The sequence below is a fragment of the Nerophis lumbriciformis genome, linkage group LG05 (genome assembly GCF_033978685.3).
Source record: "Nerophis lumbriciformis linkage group LG05, RoL_Nlum_v2.1, whole genome shotgun sequence".
Lineage (NCBI taxonomy): Eukaryota > Metazoa > Chordata > Actinopteri > Syngnathiformes > Syngnathidae > Nerophis > Nerophis lumbriciformis.
Window position 1 is genome coordinate 33,000,333 of NC_084552.2, and position 26,500 is coordinate 33,026,832.

Here is a 26,500-nt window from a genome sequence, read left to right on the forward strand (position 1 = left end):
TCTCCTGGGGGCTAAGCCCCCCCTGTCCTTAAAAGCTAGTGACGCCCCTGGGTCCCCTTTAAGCACATGTGAGAATAGGACCTTACGTTAATGGAACTGAAGGAGAAAATACACCGGATGCCCCGTCGAATACATTGTGCTTGTCTACGGCAACTCATGCATTTTTAAGTACTTTAAATATAACATCTCCCAAAGACAGCTTAGATAGGCTCCAGCTCATTAGCAAACCTAATGAAGACAAACAGTACAGCAAATGGATGGTTGGAGGGGGAAAAAAAACTTAAGATGATTTATTATATTTTTTTTTCATTAGGATTGTTTTTTTGACCTTCTGATGCAAGAACACACCATAATACATTTGAATCTGGATCTATATAACTAGGATATTGTTTGTTTTTAGCCACAAAGTTGGTTCCTTCTTTCACTGAGCATCATATTAAATATTGGTTCTCTTTGATGAGTCAGCATACAAGTAAGATAAATCCCTTTTGCTTATGTGCTCACATTTCCATAGCAAGCTGTGCTGCATCGCTGCATAAAGATTACAAAACTTGTGAGTGGCTTCAGGTCATTAAGATATTGTATAGTACACTACGGCACATGATCAATGGTTGCAGGATTTCCAAACTTCATGTATTCATAATGTTTTAGAATAATTTGAATGTGTATTGCTTTTCACTTCTCTCATCTCCATCACATTTTCATCCTCTCAGACACAGACCATGTGACCTTACAAGTTCCTGCAAAGCCTCACTTGACCTTCACACCAGGTGAGGTTTTGATGCCTTTGGAGTTTTAGTAACATAATTTCATACTCTCAATAAATGTTACTCATCAAGATGACAGCAAGAAAAAGAAGAGATTAAAATCCTCATCGATCACAATCAAATACTAATTTAGTTGCTTTGATAAAACACATCAAACATTTGGGGTCTGTCTTATATCTACTGTGTTTGTATGTGAAGTGCGTCATTTACTAGAATACTTTATGATCACCTTCGTTTGGTCTTAAAATTCCACTTCAGAGAAGTGTTTCATCTTGGATATATAACTCTCCATATTGGCAGACAGATTCATTCATTAATTCTTCAGCCATTTATTCAGTCGCCCATTCATTCATTCTGTCACTTGTTCATTCATTTTTCAGCTATTTCTTCAGTCACCCATACATTCATAATAATGATAGATTTGATTTGTATCCATCCATCCATTTTCTACCGCTTGTCCCTTTCAGGGTCGTGGGGGGTGCTGGAGCCTATCTCAGCTGCACATGGGCGGAAGGCGGGGTACACCCTGGACAAGTCGCCACCTCATCGCAGGGCCAATACAGATAGACAGACAACATTCACACTCACATTCACACACTAGGGACCATTTTAGTGTTGCCAATCAACCTATCCCCAGGTGCATGTCTTTGGAGGTGAGAGGAAGCCAGAGTACCCGGAGGGAACCCACGCAGTCACGGGGAGAACATGCAAACTCCACACAGAAAGGTCCGGAGCCCGGGATTGAGCTCAGGACCTTCGTATTGTGAAGCACATGCACTAAGCCCTGTTCCACCGTGCTGCCCGCAGATTTAATTTGTGATGCACTAAAATCTATTATCATTCAGTTAGTCAGTCACTCATTCATTCTTCAGCCATTCATTCAGTCACCCATTAATTCAGTTAGTCAGTAAATCATTAATTCATTCTTCAGCCATTCATTCAGTCACTCACTCATTTATTCAATTAGCCAGTCATTCTTCAGTCATTCATTCAGTCACCCATTAATTCAGTTAGTAACTCAATTCATTATTCACCCATTCATTCATTCAGTCAGTCAGTCACTCACTCATTTATTCAATTAGCCAGTCATTCATTAAGTCAGTCAGTCAGCCATTCATTTAGTTAGTCATTCATTAAATTAGTCACTGAGTCATTAATTAATTTGGTCATTCCTTTAGTCACTCATTCTGTTAATTGCTTATTAATTTATTAGTGCATTCATGCAGTCACTCATCCATTCTGTAATGGCCGTACCTCGTCTCTGTAGGCTGTGTCCTCCTTGTTAGGAGAGAAATGTTCTGAAGGTGTTGCTGCTCCCCATCCTGGCAGACTGTGGTGAGAAAATCTTTGATCGAAGTCGGCCATCTTGGTTATGAGGATTTTTGAGATGATGACTTAAAGTCGAACTGAACTCTATGAAGATCATTCTTACTGAGGTCCCGGGATTGTCCAGGTGGTGCATAGTGGTGTGGACATTGTGGAGGGGATATCCTCTGTAGACCTGTTGGCCTTGTAGGTCCAAGCTGCTTGTGTATCAAACATGGTATTACACATTTGACATACGAGCAAATACCATCACATACATACTTGCTTGCTTTTGTTTTGATATCAGACGGATATCTAATATCAATATCGTCCCCCCAAAAAAGACCAAAAAAAACCCTGTTAAATCCTACCCAGGCCTCCCAAGGCTGAAGCCCAAAAATGTTTCATTTACAATGTGTAGTCACTATCTGAAGTAACCAAAGTACTACGAGTATCGCCATCATCCTCATCATACACTGCAGGCCAAAGTGGCCCAAATTAGATTTTTTCCAAATCTGATTTTTTTCAGCTGACTTTTTACACTGAAAGTGTAAAAATTGTGGTCTTTATCAGACTTTAGTGTAAATGCGCACAGCCCCCAATGTGGCCCACATGTGGCTTCCACGTCACTTACCTGTTTTTTTTGTACGTTATTCATTCATAATGTTCATTAGAACACATTTTAATGTAGACCCATCCATCCATTTTCTACCGCTTATTCCCTTCGGGGTCGCGGGGGGCGCTGGAGCCTATCTCAGCTACAATCGGGCGGAAGGCTGGGTACACCCTGGACAAGTCGCTAGCTCATCGCAGGGCCAACACAGATAGACGGACAACATTCACACTCACATTCACACACCAGGGCCAATTTTAGTGTTGCCAATCAACCTATTCCCGGGTGCATGTCTTTGGAGGTGTAGACCATCTATGAAATTGAAAGTTCGATCGCTCATTAGCAGAAGTAGAGACGCTAGCTTGTATTAAGTTGCAAAAATAGTTCAATATCAACTGTTGTTGATGTCCTTATTTACCTGTCAAACTACTGCTATGGTAACATAAAAGTACAAAGTATTGTTAGAAAACTATAAATGTCCTCAGCGCACTTAAAAAGTGATCAAATGTTCAAACTCATGGTTTGTTTTGGTAGACAAATGATGTCTGGTGTTTTGTCTTCAGTCCTGGATGGAGTTAACAGCCTTTGTCGTCCTGGCGTTAATAAAATCTGCTTTCCTGAAGCCACACTGTTGAAAAAAACACATCAACTGTGTTCAACTTCTGCTTTGGCGGCCTCCAGTGGTCATGGATGGAATAAAGCATTGCTCACCTTCCTGTAGGTCCCATGGAGATCAGTATGCTTCCACATGGTGTGCAGCAGGAGACAAGCAGCCAAACCTGCTCTGCTTGGTCCATAACTACAAAAATAGAAGATGATTTATGAATAAAATACATGAAGTGAGAAGGGAAACAGGAACTAACCCGTTGTCCTTCTTGCTGATGTTGCAGATCTTGCGGAGGGCGCCCTGGTTCAACATGTCTCTGACATTGTTCACGTTGTTCTGGCTCAGGTTGTTGAGGACGTGACACAAGGACGCCGTCACGTCTGAGGGAAGGTCTCTGCCTGTGTCGTTATTGGGCAGCAGCTCCACCACATCTGGCAACACCTGCTTAACTTGAGCGGGACACGAAGAACAAGAATGAGGCGGACAAGAAGCGGTAGATTGTAGTCACAGCGAGAGACTTTTACCAATGTCGGCGTGCAGCTCGGAGAAGCGAGACAAGTTTTTGATGAGCGACACGGCCGTCCTCCTGACGTCCCGCTCGCCCTCCTGCAGCACTTTTCTCACATGCTGGAGGCCGCTTTCCTTGTGGACGATGGAGTAGGCGATCGCCTCAGTCACCTGCACACAAAAAGGCTTGAAAAAAGCAGTACCGTATTTTTCGGACTATAAGTCGCAGTTTTTTTCATAGTTTGGACTTATACTCAGGAGCAACTTATGTGTGAAATTATTAACACATTACCGTAAAATATCAAATAATATTATTTAGCTCATTCACGTAAGAGACTAGACGTATAAGATTTCATGGGATTTAGCGATTAGGAGTGACAGATTGTTTGGTAAACGTATAGCATGTTCTATATGTTATAGTTATTTGAATGACTCTTACCATAATATGTTACGTTAACATACCAGGCACGTTCGCAGTTGGTTATTTATGCCTCATATAACGTACACTTATTCAGCCTGTTGTTCACTATTCTTTATTTATTTTAAATTGCCTTTCAAATGTCTATTCTTGGTGTTGGGTTTTATCAAATAAATTTCCCCCAAAAAATGCAACTTCTACTCCAGTACGACTTATATATGTTTTTTTCCTTCTTTATTATGCATTTTCGGCAGGTGCGACTTATACTCCGGTGCGACTTATACTCCGAAAAATACGGTACAAGGTTTGTCCACCAGAAGGCGACATAACTCCACTATAACTTTTCTTCTTCTATTCGAAAGCGCAAGAATTACCGCTCCGTTCCCGGCCGTGAGGTTCTGAAGGGCTCCGATGGCCGCCTCCTGCGTGTAGTGACGCACGCTACGGACGACGAGCGACAAGTACATGCGGATGGTGATGGAGCTCCACAGCCACTCCATCCCGTGCGGGTTGGCCTTCTCCTCCAGGAGCGTGTGCTGATGTGTGGCCTGCTGGGCAAAGATGGGGAATTGATTTCCTTCATGTCCCCATTTGTTGAATAGCGTCCGCGTGAGATTACCTCTGTGGTTTTGGTGCTGCGTTGAGCAAAGCAGCCCACTTTCTTGGCTTTGGGCTCCAACTGTTGCTGTGGTTGCAGGAGGTTCTTGGCGAACTTGTCAGGAAGCTCCGCCTCCATCTGGTAGGACAAGTTGTGCAGGATGCAGACGCAGTTCTCTGTGGACTGTGGAGACTACATGAAGAAATGATTTTCAAAATAAAAGTGGACTTCATTTCACCTTGTCATCCATCTTGTAGTCAGATATGCTTCCTCGGGTGTAGTAGACCAGCGAGTCAATGAGGTTCTCACACTCCCTCATGGTTTTTCTTCCTTCTGGACCACAGGAGCTAAGGTTTCTGAAAAAAAAACCGGCAGATAGAAATCTAATTGATATATTGTTTTATTTTTACCATATTATTATTATAAAAACATATTTAAAAAATACACATATGTATTTTCATTTACAGTCCCTCGCTACAGAGGGTTCAAATCTTTGTAGCGAGGGAAACGATATTCAAATCTTGCGGTGTCACTACAGTGCAGATTTTAAAAACTTTTTTTTAAAGTATGTCTTACACTTTTTGGGCCTAAACTTAAATGTTAAATGAAATGTTGTAGCTGTAATATATGCATTACAGTGCATTATGCCTTATTTTCTATTATTATGCTTTGGTGATGAATGAAGATATTCACCAAGCGAGACGGTTTCCGGGTTAAAGTTCACAAAGCTAACAACAACAGCGGCTAATCTTGGCGCCATCTTCACCGCGACAATCACTCCTGCCTCATCAAGAATACATCTCCACATTGGTGAGCCTTTGCCGTGAGTGACGTCCAACAACAACAGCGGAAGTAGCATTAAATTCGACTAACAACATCATGCTAACTAAGACTGATGTAAATTATTATAAACAATTATTGTCCAATCAAAGTGGAGATCAACTCTTTGGATGCATTTCACCTTCGACATCAATGACACAACTTTGACGTGATCAATGGGGAATCACGACGCTGACACCCAATGCTAATAACACAGAATGCTAACGACGCAAAGCTAACAACATGGCTAATGATCAGTGTTGGGTTAGTTACTGAAAACCAGTAACTACGGTAGTTACAGTTACTAGTTACTTTATTTCAAAAGTAACTCAGTTACTTACACCAAAAAGTAATGCGTTACTGTGAAAAGTAACTAGTTACTTTTTTTTTCTTCTTTTTTTTTTTTTAAAAGCTCCCATTAATGCCCTTTTAGCCTTCATTTCAGTACTGTTATTGCACTGGAGAATAATACAATCTGATGATCAACTTGACATGCATTTGCATCACTGAACTCTGCTAAGCAATGTGGCCTACATACAACACACAAAGACAAAGATATGTTTCAAAGGGCCAATTTATTTCAGGCCAGAACAAATTGACAAAATTATTTTAAACAGCTGCAACATAACATACATAAGTAACAAACAGCATAATAACAACATAGCTGTAAACCTGGCTTCACCTAAGGAAGGCACACGTGACATACACAAAGCCTAACCAGGCAGATTTGAATTGTTGTTTTGGGCAGAAGACGGGATCTTTGATCCAAGACACATACATTCAACTAAAATGTTCTTTTCTTTGTGCTCGACAAAAAAAAGAAGTGAGAATATCTCCATGTAAAGACACTCGAGTCTGCGGCTCCGTTGTTAGTAAAAACAGACACGAACCGCACCGCACCCCCCCCCCCCACAGTTTACGAACAACATTTCTCAACGAGCTATTGCAAGGAATTTAGGGATTTCACCATCTACGGTCCATAATATCATCAGAAGGTTCAGAGAATCTGGAGAAATCACTGCACGTAAGCAATGATATTACGGACCTTCGATCCCTCAGGCGGTACTGCATCAAAAACCGATATCAGTGTGTAAAGGATATCACCACATGGGCTCAGGAACACTTCAGAAACCACTGTCAGTAACTACGGTTCGTCGCTACATCTGTAAGTGCAAGTTAAAACTCGACTATGCAAAGTGAAAGCCATTTATCAACAACACCCAGAAACGCCGCCAGCTTTGTTGGGCCTGAGCTCAGCTAAGATGGACTGATGCAAAGTGGAAAAGTGTTCTGTTGTCTGACGAGTCCACATTTCAAATTGTTTTTGGAAACTGTGGACGTGGTGTCCTCTGGACCAAAGAGGTAAAGAACCATCTGCACTGTTATAGGCACAAAGTTCAAAAGCCAGCATCTGTGATGGTATGGGTGTGTATTAGTGCCCAAGACATGGGTAACATACACATCTGTGAAAGCACCATTAATGCTGAAAGGTACATACAGGTTTTGGAGCAACATATGTTGCTATCCAAGCAACGTTAGCATGGACGCCCCTGCTTATTTCAGCAAGACAATGCCAAGCCACGTGTTACAACAGCGTGGCTTCATAGTAAAAGAGTGTGGGTACTACACTGGCCTGTCTGTAGTCCAGACCTGTCTCCCATTGAAAATGTGTGGCGCATTATGAAGCGTAAAATACCACAACGGAGACCCCCGGACTGTTGAACAACTTAAGCTGTACATCAAGCAAGAATGGCAAAGAATTCCACCTGAAAAGCTTCAAAAATTGGTGTCCTCAGTTCCGAAACATTTACTGAGTGTTGCTAAAAGGAAAGGCCATGTAACACAGTGGTAAAAATGCCCCTGTGCCAACTTTTTTGCATTGTGTTGCTGCCATTAAATTATAAGTTAAGGATTGTTTGCAAAAAAAAAAAAAAAGAGTTTCTCAGTTGGAACATTAAATATCTTGTCTTTGCAGTCTATTCAATTGAATATAAATTGAAAAGGATTTGCAAATCATTGTATTCTGTTATTATTTACGAATTACACAACGTGCAAACTTCACTGGTTTTGGGTTGTGTACAATATGGTCAACATCATTGTCAATTTACTTTTTTTGGTGAAATACAAAAATCCTAAAATGCTCCAAATGACATATTAGTAAGAATCAGGTACCTGAGGCAGGCGGTGGCGTTGTGAAAGACTTCCTCGTCCGCCAGGAGCTCGTCTTTGGGGTTCTCCCCTTCAGAAATGCCTGACGTCGGCACGAGGATGGACTGCGTGAGGACCGACAAGGACTCCCTGGTGAGGCTTTCCTTCAGGACGTCGTGAGAGGACAGGTTCCAAAGGAGGCCTGAAGGTCAGAGGTCATCATTTAAGTCAAGAATATTATTGAATTTCAACGGCGATCAAAACTAACCGGCCAGCTGTCGTCTTGTTTCCGTGTCCCGGCTGCTCTTCAGCACACGCAAAACTGCAGCCACGCCAGCATTGTCCTTCACCTCCATCTTGTTCTCGTTGCTCTGGTAGACAACGTTACGCAGAGCCCCGGCGGCGGCGCCTTGCACCTCCTCGTCGTCGCTGTGGAGGAGGCGCAGCAACTTTTTGATGCCGCGCAGGAAAAAGACCTGAAAGATGGCGCGTCATGTTTACAACATCGAGAGGAGGCGGACGTCAAAAACGCACCATCCTCCTGGCATCGGGGCTCTTCAAGCATTGAGACTGGATGTGGGCGGCGGCCTCTATCAGCGTGTCCTCGTCCTGCCGAGTCAGCAGGTTGACGGCTCGCTCTAGCGTCATCTCTGGAGGCTTCCTGTGTGTCAAAACAAGTTCAATGGCAACAAAGACTCCAATTAGTGAACTATAATTATAAAATCATAACTGCACTAGAATACTACAAGGTGCAGGAGAATACCAGAAGATACAGTAGAATACTAGAAGGTACAGTAGAATACTAGAAGGTGCTGTAGAATACCAGAAGGTACAGTAGAATATTAGAAGATACAGTAGAATATTAGAAGGTACAGTAGAATACTAGAAGGTGCTGTAGAATATTAGAAGGTACAGTAGAATATTAGAAGGTACAGTAGAATACTAGAAGGTGCTGTAGAATACCAGAAGGTACAGTAGAATATTAGAAGATACAGTAGAATATTAGAAGGTACAGTAGAAGGTGCTGTAGAATACTAGAAGGTGCTGTAGAATACCAGAAGGTACAGTAGAATATTAGAAGATACAGTAGAATATTAGAAGGTACAGTAGAATACTAAAAGGTGCTGTAGAATACCAGAAGGTACAGTCGCCCCCAACTTCAGGATCATTTGCACACAAACAATCTTTTGGAACTCTTTCAGTGCTGCTTTGGGGCCCAAACACCAAAAAAGCCCTCATGCAGACCTTCTCCCCATCCTCCAATTGCCCAGTGTATCCAAGGTCATAATGTCAAATCTTCATCCTCTCCGCTCATTCATGGTGTTCCTCAAGGTTCAGTACTCGATCCCCCACTCTTTAGTATTTATATTTCCCCCCGTGGCAATATTTTTCGTCACTTGGATGTCCGCCTCCATTGCCTCTAAGCCCTCCTCAACGTCAAAGGCCCACTGCTGCCATCGCCAACAAGATGTCTGCTAATAAGCTCAAACTATGGAAATGAAAGTGAAGTCCGCCTCAAGTCAACCTTCTCCAAATTCGACACCTTCAATATTGAAATCGACGGCTGTTAAAGGCCTACTGAAACCCACTACTACCGACCACGCAGTCTGATAGTTTATATATCAATGATGAAATCTTAACATTGCAACACATGCCAATACGGCCGGGTTAGCTTACTAAGGTGCAATTTTAAATTTTGCGCGAAATGTCCTGCTGAAAACGTCTCGGTATGATGACGTCTGCGCGTGACGTCACGGATTGTAGAGGGCATTTTGGGACAGCATGGTGGCCAGCTATTAAGTCGTCTGTTTTCATCGCAAAATTCCACAGTATTCTGGACATCTGTGTTGGTGAATCTTTTGCAACTTGTTCAATGAACAATGGAGACAGCAAAGAAGAAAGCTGTAGGTGGGAAGCAGTGTATTGCGGCCGACTTCAGCAACACAAACACGGCCGGTGTTTCATTGTTTGCATTCCCGAAAGATGACAGTCAAGCTTTACCATTGGCCTGTGGAGAACTGGGACAACAGAGACTCTTACCAGGAGGACTTTGAGTTGGATACGCAGACATGGTACCATGAGTACGCATGCAGCTGTGGCTTCCAAACATTTGATCGCTTGCCCATACGTGCGTGCCGCTATGTGCATGTCACGTACGTAACTTTGGGGACTTTGGGGAAATATATGTGCTCTATGAACTTTGGGGAGGTGAACAGTACTTTGGGCTGTGGGATTGAGTGTGTTGTGCAGGTGTTTGAGTTGTATTGGCGGGTTATATGGATGGGAGGGGGGAGGTGTTTGTTATGCGGGATTAATTTGTGGCATACTAAATATAAGCCTGGTTGTGTTGTGGCTAATAGAGTATATATATGTCTTGTGTTTATTTACTGTTTTAGTCATTCCCAGCTGAATATCAGGTCCCACCCGCCTCTCACAGCATCTTCCCTATCTGAATCGCTCCCACTGCCCTCTAGTCCTTCACTCTCACTTTCCTCATACACGAATCTTTCATCCTCGCTCAAATTAATGGGGAAATCGTCGCTTTCTCGGTCCGAATCGCTCTCGCTGCTGGTGGCCATGATTGTAAACAATGTGCAGATGTGAGGAGCTCCACAACCTGTGACGTCACGCGCATATCGTCTGCTACTTCCGGTACAGGCAAGGCTTTTTTATCAGCGACCAAAAGTTGCGAACTTTATCGTCGATGTTCTCTACTAAATCCTTTCAGCAAAAATATGGCAATATCGCGAAATGATCAAGTATGACACATAGAATGGACCTGCTATCCCCGTTTGAGTAAGAAAATCGCATTTCAGTAGGCCTTTAAGTCCCCACCTCTTCTCAAGTCAATATCAACTCAATGTCATCCTGGACAGAACGCTTTCATTCAAACTCATATCAACAATTTATCACGCACAGACTTTTTTCCACCTTCACATTATCTCCCGACTCTGCCCCTTTCTCTCCCAGCACTCAAATGAAGCTCTCATCAATGCTCGGCCGCTTCCTGTTTGGATTATTGTAATACTTTCTGGTATTCCATGGAAATTCATCCTTCAACAACAGCGCATTCAAAACTCCTCGGCAAGTATGACTCATCATCGTAATCATTATACTGTGTTCTCTGGAATATTCCTCTACTTTTTTCCCAACGCTTTGAATCCTGCGGCTTATGAAACGGTGCGTCTTATTTATTGAGTTTTCTGCGCTAACAGCCATAATGTTTTGTATTAAGTTAAAAATGTAAAGTCCCAACGATAGTCACACACACACTAGGTGTGGTGAAATTATCCTCCCCATGTTCCCCCCCCTGGGAGGTGAGGGCAGCAGTGAGCAGCAGTGGTGGCCACGCTCAGGAATAATTTTGGTGTTTTAACCCCCAATTCCAACCCTTGATGCTGAGTGCCAAGCAGGGAGGCAATTGGTATGACTCGGCCGGGGTTTGAACTCATGACCTTCCAGTCTCAGAGCGGACACTCTAACCACAAGGCCACTGAGCAGGTAAATTTTACACCGACAGAGACACTGAAAAGGTGTCTTATTGTTTGTGCTAAGGCGCCATCTTTTGGACAAGTTCATTCACTGCAGGTTGACAATTTACTTCCTGTTTAGTGCCGGAAGTATAACCGTCCATAGTATAGGCGCTGATCACGCAATGCCGAGCACCCACTGGCAGAAATGTCGATTGGCACCTGTGGTCCATAGCATTTCTGCTCAAAAGGATTCTTCATTCATCACTCCAAGCAACGTCTATACATTTTACAATATAACTAAAACAATTCATACTTACTAAACCATCCGATGTGTGATGTCTGTAGGAGTGTTTTCATGCATATTTGTACGTGCTATCGTAATAAAATCAAGCTGTCTGCGTGAGTATTATTAACTTACTATGGCATTCTTTTTGTATTGTTTCACCAAAATGTATCAAAACGTCACCGTGGAGTTATTGAGTCTGTTTCGCTCTCGGAGAGCTATCTTCCACAGTTAGTAGGTCCATGACGATGACTGCTTTGTTTCATGTGACAGACACCGTTTGGAAACAATTAAGCTATGTACTGTAAATAATTATTTATAAAATCTTTCTTACCTATATATAAAAAAATCTAAAACTTGGTGGGTGCGGCTTAAACACCGGTGCGCTCTATAGCCAGGGAAATACGGTAATCATCGTAGTCCTCATTACCCACACCAAATCCTCAGACCACAACACACCGATTCCCTTTCAGCTCCACTGGCTTGCAGTCCAGTAACAAATTCAATCCAAACTCCTTCTTTGAACTGTTAAAACTCTCCATAACTTGCCCCCACCACACTCACATGACTTGATCTCTCCCATTAACCGTAAATGTTAAGGATTATGTGATATCTTACATGTTGTCGCTTTGAATCTGGTGTAGGGGGACCTCGGCCCCCGCCGTCCACCCGGCATGCATCTGCATGGCCACAGGTGGGTTAGAGTTCAGTCTGTCACGCTTCTCCCGCCTCGTCATTGCTTCATCGCCCCCTTTATGGAAGACGGAATCCTCCAACCCACGGAACCACGCCTCAGCCTGGTCACGAGGGCTCTGGTTAGAGGGCGTGGAGGCGTGACGCGGCGCCCATCTAGGGACCTCAGAGAGGGCGCAGCGTTGATGTGAGCCCAGCGGGCGGCCGAGCAGGGAGCAGTTCCTGTGTGAGGCGCTGCGACCTGGCATACTGCACGTCGTGGCAAAGCGGCCACCATTGAAAACAAAATGGCGCTTGGGCGTTCCGGGAGTCGCCGGGGGGGACACCTCCACCCTTCTGGAAGGCTGCCGCACATGCTCAGTGCATACGAGAGAGCAGCTGTTTACCTGCACAATAAAAACACACCTGTCTGAATGAAGGAGGATATAATTACATTTACAAAGAATATAATTTAAAGCATTTAAATTTGATTGATTGATTGATTGAGACTTTTATTAGTAGATTGCACAGTACAGTACATATTCCGTACAATTGACCACTAAATGGTAACACCCGAATAAGTTTTTCAACTTGTTTAAGTCGGGGTCCACGTTAATAAATTCATGGTATAAATATATACTATCAGCATAATACAGTCATCACACAAGTTAATCATCAAAGTATATACATTGAATTATTTACAATCTGGGGGGTGGGATGTGGAGGGGGGTGGGGTGGGGGGGGGGGGGGTTAGGTTTGGTTGATATCAGCACTTCAGTCATCAACAATAATATCATCTGAGAAATGGACATTGAAACAGTGTAGGTCTGACTTGCTGAGGATTTTCCAGAGCTCATGTGGCTTATTTGTGTTTTCCTCTATCTTGTTGTTAATGTAATTTTTTTTTAAGGATTTAGTCAGGTTGTTTGCCTTATTTCTTAATTTATTGCATGGCTTTTTGAGTGTTTTAAGGAGTGATTTGAGGTTATTATTGGGTTGTTTGTCTACTTCGGTTTTGCACTTTTTGTATTCGGAGTATTTTTCTGTCTCTGTCTTTTATGGCAACTAATAGGTCCGGATGCATCCATGGTTTAGAGCGGGCTTTGATCCTGACTGTTCTCACGCGAGCCATATCATTTAGTATCGCTAGGAACGCTGTTTTAAAGCAATCCCAAGCATCATCGACCAGGTTGCTCGTGAGCACAGGGGACCAGTCCCACTCACCTAGTTTTAGGTTGAAATCATCACTGGAGTATGTTTTAAGGGATCTGGATTGAGCTGTTATGTGGCCGTTGGCTTTGGGTTTAGCTATTTTGCGGGTGCAGAAGGTCAGATAGTGGTCGCTAAGACCACAGATCATGACCCCACTATTTTTTATGTTAGGCCGGTCTGATGTGAGAATGAGATCTATGGTTGATTGGGTGGAATCACACACCCTTATGGGTAGTGTTATTAGCTGAGTGAGACCGTGCAGATTACAAAGCTTGCTGTAAGATTTGAAGACAGGCGCATCTCTGCGTTGAATATCTGTGTTCAGATCTCCAGTTATAATTTTCTCCACGTCGTCTACCTCAGCTAAGCACTCCTCGAGAGCCCCATATAAATCACTCTGATTAGGGGGTCTGTATACAGTCCCTATCTGTACCGGCTTAGCGTTTTTAAATTTGATTTCCGCCCACACAGATTCAAGGGCATTGTGGTAAGATCAGGGTTAAGATCAAGGACATGTTTATTCCTATCCTTTCTGATAACCGAGAAGTTTTCTATCTCTATCTCTGAGTCAGAAACACTTTGATCTAATTTAGTTTCAGAGAAACACAGGATTTTTACCTTGTTGTTGTGGAACATTTCTCTGATTTGGTCAAGTTAAATAAATACCAAAAATCAAATGTCATTCAATTACATACATAAGGTCCTATCAAGGAAGTGCAAACCATAAAAATACAAAATTAAATTAAATTGATATGAACTATAAATTCAAATTTAAATCAAAATGAAATTTAAAAGTATCAACATTAATACCAATTTAAACAATATGGTACAGAATCTTTGAATATTTGCTGTAAAGTGACAATACTTTGTTTTGTAGCATTGTAAAAAAAAAAAAAAAAAAGTGGTTTGATGGCACTATCTGCAGGGGGGAAAGTGCTGCAAGTATGAATCCAGAAGAGGGCGCTGTCTCACAAGGTGCAATGTTGTGTATTGTTCTGTAATTGTTTCACAAAATGTATGTGTAGAAACTTAGAGTACAATGAAATTAATGAATAATAGAAATATGATTGTGAATATATCAAATCAATAGAAATAAAGACACTGACTGTGGAGTTAGGCCAGAATCCATCGATGGTGTCAAGGGTCCTGACCGAGTGAACGCTGCCTGAAAGCAGAAGAGGAGGTGCCGAGTTTCACAGTCTTTTTGTAGACACCTGAACCAACTAACTTGATAGCTAGCTAGCCTACTAAATACCTACTAACTTGTTAGTTAGCTAACTAACAAATTAGCTAGCTAGCCAACTAACTACTACAGCATAGCTTAGCTAGTAAGCTAGTTAGTCAGCAAACTAACACACATTTTTAAAGACAACAACACATTGACTACACTAACTGCACAACAATGTTGTGCTGAGGTAAATACGACACAATAAATTTACTTTTTTTTAACAAAAACAATAAAATAGTTTTCAGAAAGATCAGTTCAGTTGTAACATAAATGTTGATTTTTAGGACAGATAAAAGAAACCTGGCACAGAATTGTTGGACCAGCAAAATACTATGTCTAATATATTAAATACTATATCTACTATGTCAAGTAGTATGTCTAATATGTTAATACTATGTCAAATACCATGCCTACTATGTTAATACTATATCAAATACTATGTCTACTCTGTCTAAACATGTATGAAATACTATGTCAAATACTATATTCAATATGATGTATGTTATGTCAAATACCGTCTATCTCAATACTATATAAATTACTATGTGAATACTATGTCTACTATATCTGATACTATATTAAATACTATGTCGACTGTAACTATAGTATTTCAAATACTCTGTTTACCATGTCAAATATAGTACAATAGACTTGTTTTACTAAATGTTTGCGTGTACTAAAACAGGTGCAAACTTGATAGACACGCAAAGATCTGATCTACTCAACATGTGGATTGCGTCTGTTAAGTGAGCAGAATAAGGCGTGCAATCCATTTTGCGTATCGGTCTTCATTAATATACCAAAAAATATGCTGATCATCAAAACGCCCACAATACTGGGAGGAGAAAATGCAAATATAATTATTTAGCACGTGTAATGTGATTTATCAACACTCATCGCCGTTTTGTGAGCACTCTTTAGCGTTTTATTTAGCACGTGTCGGAAGGACGTGCAAACTGACAGTTCCACGCACGGCTACAGGATCAGTGCACGTGTTGCACAGACAGACGATGGACAGACAAGAATCTTCCGTCATACGTGTGTGGACGGTCAGAAATAAAAAAAATATTAGACATATCGTCTATTCTGCAATTTCCTTTTATCATTTTATAGCTGCTGAATAACTTATGGAGCGGATTATAATTAATCCAATTAATAGTTTTTTTATGTAGTTCGTTTTTTTTTTACTTAGGAAATATATTACTATATCTCCTAAATGAAAATATGTCTTTCATTGTGCATTTTCTTGCATTTTATCATTGCAGACGAATGCGCTGGTGATGCGATCCACAGCCTCGCGCACAGAACTAAGTGTCAGTGTGCATATGTTTCTGTTGTGTAGATTACGATTATAGAAGTGTGCTGCTGGTTCAACACATTGCACACAGGAAGGAGCATGATAACATTAATGTGCAAAAAAATGATCAAATGTCGTGTTAAAAGCCATGTATGCATGCAAAAACCACGCCCACTAATAGTACACATTATTAAATTTTTTGCCCACGCTGTCAAGCTATGTCTTATGCTATAATAGATACTATGTCTAGTATGTCATTATTTTCTAATACTATATCAAATAATATGTCTACTATGTCAAATACCATGTCAATATTTTTTCTACTACGTCAAAGAATATGTCTTTGATGTTAAATACTATGATGACCAATACACATACATCTATCATTATATCAGTGTTTCCCACACATTCATTTATTTGTGGCGGCCCGCCACGAAAGAATTACGTCCGCCACAAATGGATTTTTCGGCTTTTGACTCGCTCGACCGCTCATAAAAGCAATGGGACTCTGTCTGTGAATGTACCTTGTAGTTACAACTCCGGTGCAGTAGGTGGCGGTAGCCTACTATGCATTGTAACTCCGCCAATAGCACTTAATTCATCTGGTGGGCCAGAAGAAGAAGAAGAAGACGAAGACGAAGACGAAGAAGACGAAGACGAAGACGAAGACGAAGACGAAGACGGACGGACGGACGGGATCAAAATACGAGGGTAATATAAGTTATAGCTAGATAGGTTATAGCTGCATCGCTCGCGGCTCGTCATATATTTAACGTTAATCCGCGATTTCACCGAGCGTTTCACTGACGGTGAGCAGCCTGACGCTGCTTCATTAACACCGCCGCTGTTTGACTCGGGGTCTGGGGCAGACGCACGTAATAACAATCACCTGTTTTCATACCGACAAGCTAACGTGTCCAGGTTATAACCCTGTTGTCAATAAACACACGTGGAGACGGTGCTTCAGATACTACATTAATACTCAAGCTAAAATGTCCACTGCAGCATGTGAATGCAATGAAAAGAAAAAAATCTGAGCCAACCAGCTGTTAAAATGTTGTCCAGGTTAATGTTTTGGCCATTAAAGGCCCTTCATTTCAAGATTTCAACCGTGATCGGGCTTTAAACAGGTGGCTGACCTGTTCAGATGGGTGTAACTGCTACTGGTCAAATAATAGCATTTAATTTTACATGTATGCAATGCCATTTAAATGTAATTATAAATAATAATAATAAATACTGTGTAGTGTTGTAAATAGTCAACGGGAAGAATTTTAGTAAGATATAAGCCATGAGCACTACACAGCCAGAAAAAAACCTAGGCAGGACAAGTAAAAATATTGGGGCAAGTAGATTTGAGAAGTCGGGCAAGTAGAAATATTAGGGCGGAGGGAACAGGTGAGACTCAGCAAACACTGAAAAATAAAGCAGGGGCAGATCAGAAATGCACTTTTCTCATGAAAAGGGTCCTAATTTATATTCTTATGTGCCTTATAGGTTCCGGTTCACCGTGCGTGACTGCTCGCTGACTGCTCGCTGTTTCGAAAAAGCTAAGTATCGTTCTATTTGTGTGCTTTTAAATTGTTTTGCAGCTTTCTTTATTACTTTCTCAACATATTTAGTAGTACTATTTAACTTGCAAATCACCCGATCTCTGTCTCTCCACCCCTCCCGCAACTAGCTAGCAGCTAGCTGCTAAGCTAACGAAGCTAGCGCGGAGAAAGGCGTCGCCGGGCGCCGGTCAGAAGGAGTCTACTCCTGCACACCGTGACCAGGACTTCTCGGAAGACAGCAGGAACTTCACTCGGTGACAGAAAACACCGTGAGTATGGCTTCCTGCGCGTCTTGCACCTTACTCACGGAGAGGCTGGCTCTGCTAGAGGGCCGTGTCCGCCAGTTAGAGCAGAGTAATCTCGTAACTTTAGATGTTGCGGACACATCTGCTAGCGTTAGCTGTAGCGAGCTAACTAGCCCAGCCTGTAGCAGCCCTAAGCGGCCTACAAGCTACGGTGTACCGGTTGAGACGCATAATAGATTTAGCTCTTTAGCTAGTCCTACACCCCAGTCTACCGGGCACCACACCTTAGTCATAGGGGACTCCATCACCCGAAACATAAAGCTTAGCAAACCAGCCACAATTAAGTGCATCCCGGGGGCCCGAGCACCTGATATTGAGGCTAATCTTAGGGAGCTAACTCGCAACAGGCCTAGTAAACACGTACGACAGGCTAATCGCACCACTAGTTATGCGAATATAGTTGTACACGTTGGCTCCAATGACACTAGAATGAGACAGTCAGAGATTACAAAGAGAAACATAGCCAGGACTTGTGATCTCGCTAGAAAGATGTCCAGGCATCGAGTAATTGTCTCTGGCCCCCTGCCTGCGAGAGGCAATGATGAGAGATATAGCAGATTAGTCTCGCTTAACAAGTGGCTGGCTAGCTTCTGTAGACAACAGGGACTAACGTTTATTGATAATTGGCCCTCTTTCTGGGGCAAACCAGGCTTGCTGATGAGGGACGGCCTTCACCCTAACCAGGAAGGCGCCATCATCCTGTCTAAGAATATAGACTACTGTTTGAGTCACATTTGACTAACTACACTAGAGCAAGCCCGGTCACAGGCAATTACAGAGCCTGCTAGTCCGGGTGAGGAGTCAGTTAAGCTAGAACTAGCCAGCGCCAGGCTGGATAATTCCTGTACGCATAGCAATTCTCTTAGAATAAGACACAACTCACATAATGTGTTTTCTGTTGTGAATGTGTTAGAGGTAGATATGCATTCTACTGAGGTGGCAAATCATGATGCGTTCAGTCTATCGCAGCATCAAGCAAACAATCTGAAAATTCCCGTCGTATCAATTCCTAGATATGGTCGAAACTATTTAAAGTGCACTACGTATAATAAACGCAACATTATTAATATTTCTACTACGGATAATTTAAACAAAAACTCGTCAAAACAGCCCAATACTAATAATATGGGCTTTTTAAACATAAGATCATTGTCTCCCAAAACGTTATTAGTTAATGAGGTCATTAGAGACAACAATCTTAACGTCATTGGTCTTAGCGAAACCTGGCTCAAACCAGACGAATTTTTTGCGCTAAATGAGGCATCTCCTCCTAACTATACGAATGCGCATATTGCCCGTCCCCTTAAAAGGGGTGGGGGGCTCGCACTAATATACAATGAAAACTTTAACCTTACCCCTAACCTAAATAATAAATACAAATCGTTTGAGGTGCTTACTATGAGGTCTGTCGCACCGCTGCCTCTCGATATGGCTGTTATCTACCGCCCCCCAGGGCCCTACTCGGACTTTATTAATGAATTCTCAGAGTTCGTTGCTGATCTAGTGACGTACGCAGACAATATAATCATAATGGGGGACTTTAATATCCATATGAATACCCCATCGGACCCTCAGTGCGTGGCGCTCCAGACTATAATTGATAGCTGTGGTCTTACACAAATAATAAATGAACCTACGCATCGCAACGGCAATACGATAGATCTAGTGCTGGTCAGGGGTGTCACCACCTCCAAAGTTATGGTACTCCCGTGTACTAAAGTAGTGTCCGATCATTACCTTATAAAATTCGAAGTTCTGACTCATTGTCAACAAACTAATAATAATAATAACTGCTATAGCAGCCGCAACATTAATGCCGCCACAACGATGACTCTTGCTGACCTACTGCCTTCGGTAATGGCACCATTCCCAAATTATGTCGGCTCTATTGATAACCTCACTAACAACTTTGACAATGCCCTGCGCAAAACCATTGATAGTATAGCACCGCTAAAACAAAAAAGGGCCCCTAAAAGGCGCACCCCATGGTTTAAAGAGGAAACCAGAGCTCATAAATTATCATGTAGAAAGTTGGAACGCAAATGGCGCGCAACCAAGCTTGAGGTTTTCCATCAAGCATGGAGTGATAGTTTAATATCGTATAAACGATATTATTATTGTGGAAGTAGTGTCAAAGCGCTTTGAGTACCTTGAAGGTAGAAAAGCGCTATACAAGTACAACCCATTTATCATTTATCATTTAAACGCATGCTTACCTTAGCTAAAGCTAAATATTACTCAAATCTCATCCGCCTCAACAAAAACGACCCTAAATTTTTGTTTAGTACAGTAGCATCGCTAACCCAACAAGGGACTCCTCCCAATAGCTCCACCCACTCGGCAGATGACTTTATGAATTTCTTTAATAAGAAAATTGAACTCATTAGAAAGGAGATTAAAGACAACGCATCCCAGCTACAACTGGGTTCTATGAACACAGACACAACTGTATCTACGACGGATACTGCAATACAAAATAGTCTCTCTCTTTTTGATGAAATAACATTAGAGGAACTATTACAGCGTGTAAGTGGGATAAAACAAACAACATGTTTACTTGACCCACTTCCTGGGAAACTTATCAAGGAGCTTTTTGTATTATTAGGTCCATCAGTGCTAAATATTATAAACTTATCACTTTCCTCTGGCACTGTTCCCCTAGCATTCAAGAAAGCGGTTATTCATCCTCTGCTCAAAAGACCTAACCTTGATCCTGACCTCATGGTAAACTACCGACCGGTGTCCCACCTTCCCTTTATTTCGAAAATCCTCGAAAAAATTGTCGCACAGCAGCTAAATGAACACTTAGTGTCTAACAATCTCTGTGAACCTTTTCAATCCGGTTTCAGGGCAAATCACTCTACGGAGACAGCCCTCGCAAAAATGACTAATGATCTACTGCTAACGATGGATTCTGATGCGTCATCTATGTTGCTGCTTCTTGATCTTAGCGCTGCTTTCGATACCGTCGATCATAATATTTTATTAGAGCGTATCAAAACACGTATTGGTATGTCAGACTTAGCTTTGTCGTGGTTTAACTCTTATCTTACTGACAGGATGCAATGCGTCTCCCATAATAATGTGACCTCGGACTATGTTAAGGTAACGTGCGGAGTTCCTCAGGGTTCGGTTCTTGGCCCTGCACTCTTTAGTATTTACATGCTGCCGCTAGGCGACATCATACGCAAATACGGTGTTAGCTTTCATTGTTATGCTGATGACGCCCAACTCTACATGCCCCTAAAGCTGACCAACACGCCGGATTGTAGTCAGCTGGAGGCGTGTCTTAATGAAATTAAACAATGGATGTCCGCTAACTTCTTGCAACTCAACGCCAAGAAAACGGAAATGCTGATTATCGGTCCTGCTAAACACCGACATTTATTTAATAATACCACCTTAACATTTGACAACCAAACAATTACACAAGGCGAATCAGTAAAGAATCTGGGTATTATCTTCGACCCAACTCTCTCGTTTGAGTCACACATTAAGAGTGTTACTAAAACGGCCTTCTTTCATCTCCGTAATATTGCTAAAATTCGTTCTATTTTATCCACTAGCGACGCTGAGATCATTATTCATGCGTTCGTTACGTCTCGTCTCGATTACTGTAACGTATTATTTTCGGGTCTCCCTATGTCTAGCATTAAAAAATTACAGTTGGTACAAAATGCGGCTGCTAGACTTTTGACAAGAACAAGGAAGTTTGATCATATTACGCCTATACTGGCTCACCTGCACTGGCTTCCTGTGCACTTAAGATGTGACTTTAAGGTTTTACTACTTACGTATAAAATACTACACGGTCTAGCTCCGTCCTATCTTGTCGATTGCATTGTACCATATGTCCCGGCAAGAAATCTGCGTTCAAAGAACTCCGGCTTATTAGTGATTCCCAGAGCCCAAAAAAAGTCTGCGGGCTATAGAGCGTTTTCTATTCGGGCTCCAGTACTATGGAATGCCCTCCCGGTAACAATTAGAGATGCTACCTCAGTAGAAGCATTTAAGTCCCATCTTAAAACTCATTTGTATACTCTAGCCTTTAAATAGCCCCCCTGTTAGACCAGTTGATCTGCCGTTTCTTTTCTTTTCTCCTCTGCTCCCCTTTTCCTTGAGGGGGGGGGGCACAGGTCCGGTGGCCATGGATGAAGTGCTGGCTGTCCAGAGTCGGGACCCGGGGTGGACCGCTCGCCTGTGCATCGGCAGGGAACATCTCTGCGCTGCTGACCCGTCTCCGCTCGGGATGGTGTCCTGCTGGCCCCACTATGGACTGGACTCTTACTATTATGTTGGATCCACTATGGACTGGACTCTCACAATATTATGTCAGACCCACTCGACATCCATTGCTTTCGGTCTCCCCTAGAGGGGGGGGGTTACCCACATATGCGGTCCTCTCCAAGGTTTCTCATAGTCATTCACATCGACGTCCCACTGGGGTGAGTTTTTCCTTGCCCGTATGTGGGCTTTGTACCGAGGATGTCGTTGTGGCTTGTGCAGCCCTTTGAGACACTTGTGATTTAGGGCTATATAAATAAAGATTGATTGATTGATTGATTGATTGATTATAGAGAGGACCACGACAAAACATAGAGCGACTAGCTCCAGTGCCACCTGGTCAGCAGCAGCAGGAGGAGGACGAGGAGGTTGACTGACTGTGGCAGGACACCTCTGCCTCTGTTTCACTTTATGTTGCTGGTAAATAATATGGTTGTAGTAGTAGGCTAAAGTTAAATTATTTAGTATGCACTAATTAAAGGGGCAGAGCTTTAAGAGACATTTTAGCTTTTATATTTTATAAGATATATTTTTTGTAAGAACCACAATTAATAAATATATTTCAGTGAATAACTAATTGTTCAAATCTGTATATAAATATGTACATAAAGTGTTGTAATTATATTCCAACTCCGCGTTCTTCTTGGTCATCGCCGCTGCCGCCGCCACCCCCCGCCCCCCAACCACACCACCACAAATAGATGCCTGCCCTGTGGGAAACACTGTATATATTAACCAAATAAATCAAAGAACCAATATATATATATATATATATATATATATATACACACACACACAGACATATATACATACATATATATATATATATATATATATATATATATATATATATATATATATACACATACATACATACATACATACATACATACATACACACACACACACACACACACACACACACATACATACATACATACATACATACATACATACATACATACATACATACATACATACATACATACATACATATATATATACACATACATACATACATACATACATACATACATACATATATATATATATATATATATATATATATATATATGTCTACTATGCCAAATGCTGTCAAATATATACAATGTCAAATACTATGTCAAATACCATGCCTGCTAATATCAAATACTATATCTACTCTGTCAAATACTATGTCAAATATACTATGTCAAATACTATGTCGAATACAATGTCAAATACAATGTCAAATACAATGTCAAATATTATGCCTACTATATCAAATGCTATATCTACCCTGTCAAATACTATCAAATATACTATGTCAAATACAATGTCAAATATACTATGTCAAATACAATGTCAAATATACTATGTCTACTATGTCAAATATACTATGTCTACTATGTCCAATACTATGTAAAATATAGTGTCTACTATGTCAAATACTATCTCAAATGCTATGTCAAATATACTTTGTAAAATATTTTATCAAATATCCTATGTCTGTGTTTCGTAACCAAAGGATAGGGCCAGGGCCAATTGTTGGAATTGGGCTGCGAGCGCCCCCTAGAGGGCCACCAAAAAATATCTGTTTCTCAGATGTGCTCCTTTGGGGCCGCAGTGGTACTCAGTTGTAATACACTTTCCCACCACTTGTGGCAGCATTGACAATATCAAACAAACTGAAGTCTGGAGTTAAAGTCATAGAGAGGTTTCCTAAGCACAGACATTATAACTAAAGTGGTGAAGCTGCATTTTCATTTGTGCTTTAATTTTATTGACAGTTTATTTAAAGATATTCATTAATTTATTTTAGCACAACATAATTGTATGTAAATTTACTTTTTGTCATTCAGTTTTAAGTCCCTTCTTATGCAGTATATTTGGTTTGTGCTTATTTTTCTAATGAGTCTGAGTCTAAGGTTTATGTGTTAAATATTTTTTGTGATCAACACATTTGACAAGGTTGTAAACTGTAGGTAGGTTTGATATCATTATTGAATAGGATTAATATCAAGAGTAAGATGACTACTTCAGTGTTAATATCTTAGTGCCTCGGGTCCCTGTGTTGTTGAAAAGTTGGACTTAGAGGCCAAAAATGTTAAGAACCCCCTATGTCAAATGTACTATGTCAAATATTCTGTCAAATACTATGTCAAATATTCTGTCAAATACTATGTCAAATGTACTATGTCAAATATTCTGTCAAATACTATGTCAAATGTACTATGTCATATATTCTGTCAAATACTATGTCAAATGCACTGTCACATATTCTGTCAAATACTATGTCAAATGTACTATGTCAAATATTCTGTCAAATACTATGTCAAATATTCTGTCAAAAACTATGTCAAATGTACTATGTCAAATACTATGTCAAATGAACTATGTCAAATACTAGGTCAAATGTCCTATGTCAAATATTATGTCAAATACTATGTCAAATATGTCAAACACTATGTGAAATGTACTATGTCAAATATTCTGTCAAATACTATGTCAAATATTCTGTCAAAAACTATGTCAAATGTACTATGTCAAACATTCTGTCAAATACTATGTCAAATATTCTGTCAAATTCTATGTCAAATGCAGTGACGTGCGGTCCTAGAGGCCCTGCCTCACCTGCCATCATGGAAACATGATGAAAATATTAAATTGTTATATGTATCCAGTGATTATACTATAAAGTTATTTTCCATTTAACTTCACCAGTTTTAGATTATTTTTATTCAAAATCGCTGAATTTTCACATTTGCCGTTCAAATACTGAGAAGAGACGGTGCGGTGAACAGCAGCCAGTCGAGGCGCGTCACTCAGTGCCTCAACATGGACGGACTCGGCTAACTGCTGGTCTGCTGTGCAGTGAGACTGTATTGCTATATGAATTATATTATATATTTCCATAGTTTAGTTAGCTGAGGTATATAATGTACAGTGTATTTTGTCAACAACTGTATGTGTGTAAAGTATTTCTTGTACTGAGCGATCATAAAACTGCTGCGAAGACGCACTGGCTGAGGCACGCGTAACCACGCCTCCTGGTGCTTAAGACACGTTCGCCGCAGACTGCACCCACCGACGGGAACGCCACACCAACCAAAGCCCACACCCAAACCCTCCACGTGCAAGACCGAATCCACCCAAAAAAAGTCACTTAACAAGAAGCCAAAAAGTGCAAAAACAACATTGCTCGCGCCGGAGGAGCCGTGAATGACTGCAAGGACACTACATTAGGTACACCTGCAGATTGCAGCACGGATTTCATATTTCATTCATTCACAACTCCTCCACACCGAACACCACTGTACCCGCACTTATAAGTAAAGGTAAGACCATAATAACGTTTTTTTTATTAAATGTGCTTTTTTGTGTGCTACAGTTTGTATGTGTAAAGTTAAAGTTAAGTTAAAGCAGGGGCGTCACTAGCTTTTAAGGACAGGGGGGGCTTTGCCCCCAGGAGATGCACAGGATGCGAGCGAATGTTACGCACGAGCACAAAACTTCACAAACGGCTAACAAAGACTTAGAAATTATTCATTGTTATTATTATTATTTTTAAAAAATGCACGGGACGAAATGAAATGCTCCCCGGGACGATGGCTTTTAACCATATATTTTCTTTTTCTTTTTATGTATTTATTCATTTTACATTTTGTATTAAATGTCTTGGTTTTTCCTCCCTCTGAAAATCCTATTAAATGTTTAACAAGCCATCCTATAATAATAAAACAGCTATTAATGTAACAATACAATAAAACAAATATATTTAATGATGTTTTTTTCATTATTTTAACAATAGGCTTATGTATATTACTTTATATAGATTCTACAAGAAACACAAAACTTAAAATATAAATGATTTACAATTGCACACACAAGGTTTTGTGCAGCTTCACTCATTGTAAAGGAAGATAATGTGCTTCGTACACCTGCAGGACCGCAAGAAAGGTCGCAGAGAAAATGCGGGCTGGAATTTGAGTGATGTGGGCATTTTCTATATGAACAAGTGGAATGGATTGGATACCGATGCACGAAAGGGGCTCTCTACCTTACGCTACGAAGTGGGGGGAAACTGAGTGAATAATAACAGGTTATATGATTATTTATTTAAACTCATATTTGGGCCACTTTATCAATCAATCAATCTTTATTTATATAGCCCTAAATCACAAGTGTCTCAAAGGGCTGCACAAGCCACAACGACATCCTCGGTACAAAGCCCACATACGGGCAAGGAAAAACTCACCCCAGTGGGACGTCGATGTGAATGACTATGAGAAACCTTGGAGAGGACCGCATATGTGGGTAACCCCCCCCCTCTAGGGGAGACCGAAAGCAATGGATGTCGAGTGGGTCTGACATAATATTGTGAGAGTCCAGTCCATAGTGGATCCAACATAATAGTAAGAGTCCAGTCCAT

General features: G+C 41.2%; 1 protein-coding gene across 2 annotated transcripts in view; it reads right to left on the reverse strand.

Annotated features, from left to right (window-relative positions):
- Nucleotides 1–3,081: 3,081 nt before the first annotated feature.
- pkp2 (plakophilin 2) overlaps nt 3,082–26,500 on the reverse strand; it is a 28,016-nt gene continuing 4,597 nt past the window's right edge. Inside the window, exons 2-13 of one of the 2 annotated variants that reach the window (XM_061960742.1) lie at nt 14,529–14,587; nt 12,157–12,617; nt 8,317–8,443; nt 8,051–8,258; nt 7,807–7,984; nt 5,054–5,171; nt 4,837–4,998; nt 4,592–4,765; nt 3,817–3,970; nt 3,549–3,741; nt 3,397–3,484; nt 3,082–3,313 (exon numbers count right to left, since the gene is read on the reverse strand). In XM_061960742.1, the coding sequence (XP_061816726.1) occupies nt 3,245–3,313; nt 3,397–3,484; nt 3,549–3,741; nt 3,817–3,970; nt 4,592–4,765; nt 4,837–4,998; nt 5,054–5,171; nt 7,807–7,984; nt 8,051–8,258; nt 8,317–8,443; nt 12,157–12,617; nt 14,529–14,587 (1,991 nt within the window). In that variant the 3' untranslated portion in view covers nt 3,082–3,244. Of the gene's footprint in view, nt 3,314–3,396; nt 3,485–3,548; nt 3,742–3,816; nt 3,971–4,591; nt 4,769–4,836; nt 4,999–5,053; nt 5,172–7,806; nt 7,985–8,050; nt 8,259–8,316; nt 8,444–12,156; nt 12,618–14,528; nt 14,588–26,500 lie in introns of both variants that reach the window. The other variant, XM_061960741.1, reaches the window with a different exon arrangement.